The sequence below is a fragment of the Mandrillus leucophaeus genome, unplaced genomic scaffold, assembly GCF_000951045.1.
Source record: "Mandrillus leucophaeus isolate KB7577 unplaced genomic scaffold, Mleu.le_1.0 Scaffold1295, whole genome shotgun sequence".
NCBI classification, from domain to species: Eukaryota; Metazoa; Chordata; class Mammalia; order Primates; family Cercopithecidae; genus Mandrillus; species Mandrillus leucophaeus.
The window spans coordinates 184,568-194,095 of record NW_012101249.1 but is presented as its reverse complement, the minus strand read 5'-3'; the positions used below and the strand labels follow the sequence as shown (position 1 = coordinate 194,095).

Below are 9,528 nucleotides of genomic sequence, written 5' to 3'. Positions count from 1 at the left end.
TTGGCCAGGCTGGTCTCGAACTCCTTACCTCAGATGATCTGCCTGCCTCAGCCTCCAAACTGTTGGGATTACAGGCGTGAGCCACCATGACCATCCAGCCACACTTCTTAAAGCATGTATATGGCTGAGTGCATTCAAGTCAAAAGATAAACATAGTACATCTTCCAGGAGAATTAGTTTATTTGATTACCTAAAGGAAACCACTTATATCAAAAAGTATGGATTTATAGTAGAATACAGAGTTTTCATTAGGTTAAAACAAGAGACAAAATAAATATGGAGTGAATGAAGGACTGCTCTTGGCTAAGAGACTACCTAGACTCTCCGTAGGAAGCAAAGTCATGTTCTCCCTACATCAGAAATATTTCTTTAGAAAATTTGAGGAGCAATTCAGAGCAGATTTAATTTAAACTAGATTCATTTTTATGTTTGGAGAGTGTTACAAGTGAGGTTCTCTGGGAAGCTGACTTTAAGGCACACTCTAATCAGAGATTTCTTAGAAATTGTCTCAGGAACATCCCTGCAAAGGAGGGGAGGAAACAGAACTGGGCATCTGCCTGGTGGCAGGTGGGGTTTAGCTGTGATGCAAGTGCAGTGAGAGCCTCCACTGATACCATGGGGAGCTCTGGAGCTGCACTAGCTCTTTGTAGATGTCTTACCTTGAGGCATAGGGCCTAGGCCATCTTATCTCCAACTCACCGGTCAATGAATGGAGCTGTTCCCAGGAGGTGGTGTAACTCTGGAGGGCAATTCCTGGAGCCTGACTCAAACATGAGCTGTCATCTGGCAACCTCCCAGCAGCTGGGGGAATGGACACCTTGATGTGGATGGAGGAAGCCGGGCAACAAGCCAGTATGCACTATAAGCAAGACAAGCCCAGCAGTCTTTGAAAAGAAGGGTCTAGAACAAGTGAGTTCTGAGTATCATTCAATAAAAAAAAATTTGACATTTAATGCAATGGCTACCTCCAAAAGGAGAAATTTTTATTTTTGCATATCCACTGTAAGAAAAAAATATAGAGAAACACACACACACACACACACACACACACACACACATCATTCTGAATAGGAACTGGGAAACATAAGAAGTCTGTGTTTGTTTTCAAATAGAGATATTACTTTCCTCATTTTTTTAAGACTTAGCTAAGTCATAGATATATTACTAAAGTTGATTCTAGATTCTTGTTACATGCAAAGAATTTGTTAAACCTTTTCGACCTTTGGTGAGCTCATAAAGATGAAAGTTTCATACATAAAATACTTTAGAAAAAAAGAATTTCTGTCCTTCTTGTGAGATTAATCTAATGAAAAGTTTGCAGATAAGCTATTTATTTGACCATGGTCCGGTACTAGAAGAGCTATATATAAAAGTATAAATATTTAAATCCAATTTACTTTCAAAGTTTGAATTTATAATTTGTACATTGGAACTTTGCAATTTTATATGCTGCTGTGATCTCAGGCAGTTAGGTTAAAACATGATAGCGATGTCTCCAAGTCATACATTTATCTATCTCCTACTTAAATATACTGATTTCTATGAACATAGGCTTCCTAAGCACAGCCACATGTATCCCATATATATGACTTTAGTCACAGGGTCAGAGTCTAAATTCCTTCTAGATATATCTTCACTATTGGTTTAGTGAGGAGGGAGAGGGACTTTCAAATCTCATTTTTTAAATGAACTCACTATATCATCTTTACATATAATACAAATTATTCTCATACAACCCACAAATAAAAATAGTTTAAAATGTCAAGAAAACAAAATAAACCATTCCTGAACTGGCCTCCATTGTTACCTCGCTCTATATTTTCCCCTTAATATATTGTTGAGTCCCTCACTAACTAGCACAGAGACAATACAGAGTGTAAGAAGCATCCCACTAATCACCAATTAGTGAAGTCCTATATATTCACATACCTTCTCTGACCTTTAGAAACATCAGATAGTCAACACTCAGCAGTCAGCCTCTGCTTTAAGTTTGGCTTAATGTGGGCTCAAACATTTGCTGCAGAAAAGTTTCATGTAACCAAAGTTTATTACACTAGCATTGAGTCTTTGGATATTTAAAATTTGTGGGCTTCAGGGTCTTCATTTGTAAAATGAGTTGGTTGGATTTGAAGCAGGCTACCTTCAGGATTCCTAGTGTAACATCTTAGATTACACTATGATTTTATCTGGCTTTAGATATGGCAGCACATGGCCTTTCACCTGTAGTGAAGATTCAAGGATGGAGTGCAGTGTGACAAAACCATAGCAGATCTCTACATCTGTGGCTCAAACCTGTCCAGGGTCTCAAGAGCCAGATTCCCTGGATGGGGGCCACTAAGAGACAGTAAATAAATGATACTGTGATATTGTAACAATTCCCTTAAATTCTAAAATTGTGAGTGCATCTTTCCAAAGTTTCTAATTTACTGCATGAAAGTATCTTTACTCTTGAGCACAATCTGATTTAATAGTCCAATTGAAGGCATAGAAATCAAAATGTCTTTTTTAATTTGAAGGTGTCAGTTTCCATGTCAATGATGCCTTTTTAAAAAATATTGTACCTGTAAGAATGGCCATAATTAAAAAGTCCAAAAGCAATAGATGTTGGTGCAGATGTGGTGAAAAGGGAACACTTCTACACTGCTGGTGGGAATGTACATTAGTAGCACCACTATGGAAAATAGTATGGAGATGCCTTAAAGAACTAAAAGTTGAACTGCCATTTGATCCGCAGTCTCACTACTGAGTATCTACCCCCCAAAAAAGTCATTATATGAAAAAGACACATCCATATGCATGTTTATAGCGGCACAATTCACAGTTGCAAAGATATGGAACCAACCCAAATGCCCATCAATCAGCAAGTTGATAAAGAAAATGCAGTATATATACATCATGGAACACTACTCAGCCATAAAAAGGAATGAAATAATGTCTTTTGCAGCAACTAGGATGGAGCTGGAGGCCATTATTCTAAATGAAGTAAACCAGGAATGAAAAACTAAATATTGTATGTTCTCATGTATAAGTGGGAGCTAAGCTATCAGGATGCAAATACATAATAATGATATAATGGACTGTGGGGACTCAAGGAGAAAGATTCAGCATATGGTGAGAGATAAAAGACTATATATCAGGTACAGTGTACACTGCTCAGGTGATAGGTGCACCAAAATTTCAGAAATCACCACTAAAGAACTTATCAGTGTAACCAAAAACTACCTGTTCCCCCCAAATTATTGAAATTAAAATAATTTTTTATGTTCCTGACATTATGATAAGTCATATTATTGAATCACATTTGCCTGTTTTGTGGGCTTCCTATTAATCCTAATTGGAAATTAATTTACTTCGATTAACAAAATTCATTTTATACAGTAATAAATGCAACTTGTAATGTCCCAACACTGGATGGAGGGAAATTCCCTAATGCCGACATGACTTGACCTGCTCTCTTTTTTAGGTCCTGTCCCAGCGCAGCCATCACCCTGTGAAGCTGATCAGTTTTCTTGTATCTACACACTCCAATGTGTCCCTCTCTCAGGGAAATGTGATGGACATGAAGACTGCACAGATGGATCCGATGAAATGGATTGTCCTCCCAGCCCCACCCCTCCACTCTGTAGTAACATGGAGTTCCCATGCTCTACAGATGAGTGCATCCCTTCCCTCCTGCTATGCGATGGAGTGCCTGACTGCCACTTCAATGAAGATGAACTCATCTGCTGTGAGTTACTTTCACTAACTCAGTGTGTCAGGGAAGGAATGCTGCTTTAGAATGAGAGAGAAGGCTCCACAGATAAAATGAAGTTCTCTAGAGCCTTACTGTGATTGTATCATTAATAACACAGCTTTCTGTGTTATGTTGCAAAACAAGGCATCTGTCCTCTGCTTAGTGTTTCTAGAAACACCGTGTTTGCGGTCATGCTAATTTTTGTTAAACCTATCTATTTCCTTTCCCATTTACATCAAATCATTCGTATGGAAGATGCCATTATGTGTTTTTATCTCATTAACGTGTTTATGGAAGTGGTTTGAAGAAATTCAGTTAGAGTTTCTTCCTACCACAAAGGTTCATGAAGATAGCTCAAGTAAAGGGCATATTGATAGATATTTCCTTTTTGATCAAGTGGCAAATATTGATTTTAATGGATCTATATAGTTAAGGGTTGGATCTGGATCATTACCTGAGTAAATGTCATGTCATTAGGAGTTCATGGGATAATGCATCCTAGAGACATGGGTTTGAATTTCATCCCTGTCACTTACTATGTGTGCAGTCTTGGGGGAAGTTATTTGAGCGCTGCCAGTTTTGTTTTGTCATCCAGGTAATGAATTTAGTAATACCTAACTTACAAGGCTGTGATGATTTGAGCAGATGCATGTAAAATCCCAAGCTTTGTATTCAGTACCTTTGATTTTTAGTATAATAAGCCAGTGTCAGGTAGGGAAGGAAGAATGTTAAGTAAGAAGTAATTACACACATCTTAAAGTGAGTACAGAATCATGGTGGTGTCCAAACGCCTAGCATTTTATTTAGTTATTTGCTTGCTTCCTTACTTATTTTATATTTTATTATACCATATTATATTTTTGGATGAATGCTGCAGTGATAGTGGTCCATAAACTATATGTTAATGATCATACTTTTTGGAATAGTAAAAGGCAGTTTGAAATGTAACTACAAGAGGGGAACATTGAATGAGTCTGGGTGCAGTGGCTCAGGCCTGTTATCCCAGCACTTTGAAAGGCCGAGGTAGGAGGATCCCTTGGGCTCAGGAGTTTAAGCCAGCCTGGGCAACATAGTGAGACCCCATCTCTACAAAAATAGCAATAATAATAATAACCAGGTGTGGTGGTGCATGCCTGTAGTCCAAGCTACTCTGGAGCCTGAGGTGGAAGGATTTCTTGGGCACAGGAGTTTGAGGCTGCAGTGAACTATGATTGTGCCACTGTACCACTGCACTCCAGCCTGGGGGACAAAGTGAGAATCTGTCTCAAAAAAAAAGAAAAAAAAAAAGAAAAGAATGAAAGAGAGACAAAGAAGGAAGAGGGGAAGGGAGGAAAGGAGGAAATGGGGGAGGGAAGGAGGGAGAGAGGGACAGAGAAGGAAGGAAGGAAAGGGAAGGGAAGGGAAAGGAAGGGAAGGGAGAAGGAAGGAAGGAAGTAAAGGAGGGAAGGAGGGAAGGAAAGGTGGAAGGAAGAAAGGGCTATTTCAGGGACCTGTGTAGTATGGGACCTCTAGAAATCTGGAACAATTGGAAGAGGAGTAAAGATGAATGAAAGAAAAGAGAGATGACCTTGGAATGTTTAAAGGCTTTAACCTTAAATCAGTGAAACTATTTTCCTGGTTCAGACTAACAAATTGGTTTTCTAACTCCCTGTTATTTCCTACCTATATATTCTCTCTGAGATAAAGTCAACCTGTCAGGTCTTATAATCTTTTCTTAGAAGCAAGGTAAGCAAATGGAGGTGAATAGAAAAGAGAAAGCCTGCCAAATTACTTATCCCTGTTCCCATCAGAGCTCTAATGTAATTTGGCTGATAGAAATCATATTAAGTTCAATATAGCCATATGATATTTGGCTTCAAATAAGACTGCTATTTAAAGAGAAGCTTAGGGAAGTACTGTGTCCTTATAATGCTAGGCATTCATTGGAAAAATGGAGTTTGCCTAGTCCTATGAAGTTCTGTTCCAAAAGGGAAATAAGCCCATTTTAGGAATAGATGGGGGACAAAATTCTAGAACAAAATTATAGAATAAGAAAATTTAGTGGTCAAAATTCGTCAAACATTTGAAGATATAACGGTCTTTGGGAGCTTTCCTGTTGGTTTAGAATGCCATTCTGTAAACTCACATTCATTCATCCATTTATTCACAAACCTCATTAAGAGCCTAACTGACGCCACATATTATGTTACGTATTGACGAGACAGATAGATATGACACTGTCAGAGCTCAGGCTGACGATGTGCTATACATTAGTGAAGGAGGCTAGTCAGTGAAAGTGAGGAATACTATATGATCAATCCTATGACAGAGACAAGCACCTCATGTTAGAAGGCACACAGGGAACTCTCTATGGTGCTAGGGAGTCTTTACATTCTCACGAGAGGAGTGATTACACAACCAAACTTGGAAAGGCAAATAGTCATTGGATGAATAAAGCAGAGAGCTGGATTCAAGTGAAGTGAAGATTGTTCCAGGAGCAGAGAACAAGTCGTTAGAGTGAAGCATATTTTGTATTGCTAGAGCAGAGCCTGTGGTTGGAAATGTAGAAAGAATCCTGGAGAGTGAAGCGGGACCCACATCTTGCAGAATCCTCACCCCCGTGCCACCATGCCAGTGCTACATAACGGCGCTTAAGTTGGATATGAGATGGATTGGAGTGAGGAAGAGGGACTGGTTAGGAGATGTCAACAGTTCAAATACAAAGCAATTGATTAGACTTTAAGGTAAAGATTATTAATAGACTTAAGGGATGGTCAGGTGATGAGGAAGAGAAAGGAATCAGCAGTGACTTCCAAGACTGTGCTTTCAGGGATCACGTCTATAGTTTGCTACTAGAGAAGTTTTTCTGAACACATAGGGCACCAGAAGCACAAGGAGGAGGTACAACCTTCTCTCCTGAACGTGAAGCTGGCTCTTGATCTTGCTTTGTTCCAACTACCATTTGCCATTGATTATGTCCTTCTCTTCCTTCCAGAAAGTAAAAGGGAGAGAATGTAGTCTGAGTGATTTTTGTTAATCAAAAAAAAAAAAAAAGAAGGACTTCCAACTTTCTAATTTGGACATCAGATCAGCTCATGTGCCATTGCTTGAGCTAGGGAAAATAGGAGAAGAACATGTTGGGGGAAGATGTGGCTTCAGTTTTAGATGTGTTGTATATGATACCTGTGACCCATGCACATGAAAATGTTCAGAATGTGTTTGGAAGTGTATATATAAAGCTCAGGAGAGAGCTAAAATAAGATAATATAAGGATGCATGGCCATCAGCGTATGATTATTGAAGCTGTGGGTGTAGATGAGATCAAAGAGAGAGGAAAGAGATAAAGTGGCAGGCAGGACCTGAAGGAACAGCTAAAAGACCATTTAGAAAAAAGCAGACATTGAAGACACTGAGAAGATGTGGTCCTAGACATAGTGGGGTCACAAGAGACTGAGGATCTTAAAGGCAAAAATCCTTTAGTTTCAAAATCTTCACAGGTTGAAATGTTTCTGAGAGATCAAATAAGAGAGGGCCTAAAAAATATAAATTGGAAAAAGCCAAAAAAGTGGTTTTTGATGATTTTGGAGAGAGAACTTTTTATGGAGTGGAAGGGCAGAATTCTGAAGCTACTCTTTTTTAAGAGCAAATGGGAAATGTCAAAGAGGGAAATCAATTGTAGATAACTCTTTCAAGAAGTCGTAATTGGAGTGGAATGCAGGAAAAAAGAATTGGTTTCTTTGTTTTCTGTGGCTTTCTCATGTTTAAATGTTGTAGGACTAAGGATTTGGAGATGTTTACAATTTTAGACAGGGAAGTAAATAATAATAGATATTTACAGGTCTTTATTTTTGCAGAAATAAATTTTCTAGTATTAGAAATGTTTAGATAAACCTGTGAGTTCAACATTTAAAAACACTTCATATTTGAATATTGTCTTTCCACTGGAAACATTAATTTTTCATGGACTGAAGCAATATAGTTTTTATCAAACATATCTCCTTTCCCTAAAAAAAGAAAAGAAAGAAGAAACATGGTTAATTATGTGGAAGAACAGCACAAAACTAGAAACACTCTTTTCACTGATATTCCTCTGATAGCCATCTTCTATTCACCAGGAGAGTTTCAAGATTTCATCAGCTGTTGTGTCAGTCAATATCCTGGCAAGAAATAGTTATTGATATTGCATAAGTTGAAAAAATATTAATAAGGGGATTGTTTATTAGAGAAATAGTATGCATAGCAAAGCCATAAGGGATAGTAAGAGTGAGGGCTTTTATCACCTACAGACCAGAGAGTGTGAGAGGAGGTTCAGTTACCTGAGCCTAGAGTGAGGAGGGAGTACATGGTAAGATGTTTAGTTAAGGGAAGCAGTTAGTCCATGCTGATCTCAAAGGGTCTCTTCGCTCCGTATTAATCTGCTGGTGGTGTTACCCATTGGCCAAATCCAATCATACACCAGAAGTTTAAAAGGCTTATTAATGTATCCTTATCGTCCAGCCTTCCAGGGCCCAGATGGGGAGAGAAGGTGGAGAATAGATCAGGAGAAGTACATGGAAACTATGCATCAATGACAGAACAACTATGAAAAACAAAGGGTATAAGTGGGTGTTTTACCTCCTTTCCTATGGTAATGGATATGTCCTGTGAAGTGCATGCCACTTCTGGTGTTTTGGAATGGGTCACATTCCTAAGACTTGTGGATCACACCTTATCATCAATATTTTTGCTATTGGCTTTTAAATATGTTAGCTATGATCTCAACATCCGATAGTGCTTTTGAACAACAGTGTAAAGATTATTCCTCTGCATTTACCAGCTTCATTTCTTACAACAGTGTTCCTCAGTTTTTTCAACATTAAAAATCATGGTAATTAATCTGTTTTAGGGAGGTATTGGAGGAGTAAATGAAATTAATATGTAGAGTGCATAATACACACAATAAATTATTATCCTTTCCCCATTAAATTATCTCATAGTTCCATTGAATATTATTTAAACTGCTAAGATACTTTAATAAGAGTACTGATTGAATTTAAATCAAGAATAAAATAAATATCCATCCTGCTATATGTTAGGTGTATGTGCCCTGAAGGGCTTGTAGCCTTCATTCTCATGGCCCAAGACCATAGTTTTTCTGCCATTAGAAATATTGGTCTGCTGCATATAGATTTTATTTTACTAGAAAATAGGTGTACATCCATAGGCTTACTTTATGTTCAAATATATTTTCCATGCGGCAACTATAATCGATTAAGAAATTTTGCTTTCAGGAAGTAGTGCCAATGAACCATTCATAAATTGTTTAAAGTATCATCAACCTGAGTGAATGAGCTATGTGGCACAAAATGCCCTGTGTTACTTAGCCTATTTTGGTAAGAAAGAATACCAATTTCTAGGATGAGAAATGTAATAACTATTTTTGTTTGTTTGTTTGTTTTTTTGTTTTTAAGACCGAGTCTCACTCTTTTCCCCAGGTTGGAGTGCAGTGGCACAATTGTAAATCACTGGAGCCTTGCCCTCCCAGGCTCAAGTAATCCCGCCATCTCAGTCTCCCAAGCAGCACAGGCATGCTCCACCATGTCTAGCTAATTTTTTAAAACAAAATTTGTATAGGTAGGGTCTTGCTAGGTGGCTCAGGCTGGTTTCAAGCTTCTGGGCTCAAGTGATCCTGCCGCCTTGGTCTCCCAAAGTTTTGGGATTACAGGTGTGAGTCACTGTGCTCAGCCAAATAAGTATTTTACAGATTTTAAAACACAATGTCTGAAAGAGAATGTACCAAAAAATAGATATTATTCATGGAAGCATTTTGAAACCCG

The 9,528-nt window shown here is 38.2% G+C and overlaps 1 protein-coding gene across 1 annotated transcript in view; it reads left to right on the top strand.

Annotated features, from left to right (window-relative positions):
* The window catches only part of MALRD1 (MAM and LDL receptor class A domain containing 1), a 694,737-nt gene that overhangs the window by 540,706 nt on the left and 144,503 nt on the right, over positions 1-9,528 (top strand). Inside the window, exon 34 of the mRNA XM_011972480.1 lies at positions 3,464-3,727. Within this exon, the coding sequence (XP_011827870.1) occupies positions 3,464-3,727 (264 nt within the window). The remainder of the gene's footprint in view (positions 1-3,463; positions 3,728-9,528) is intronic.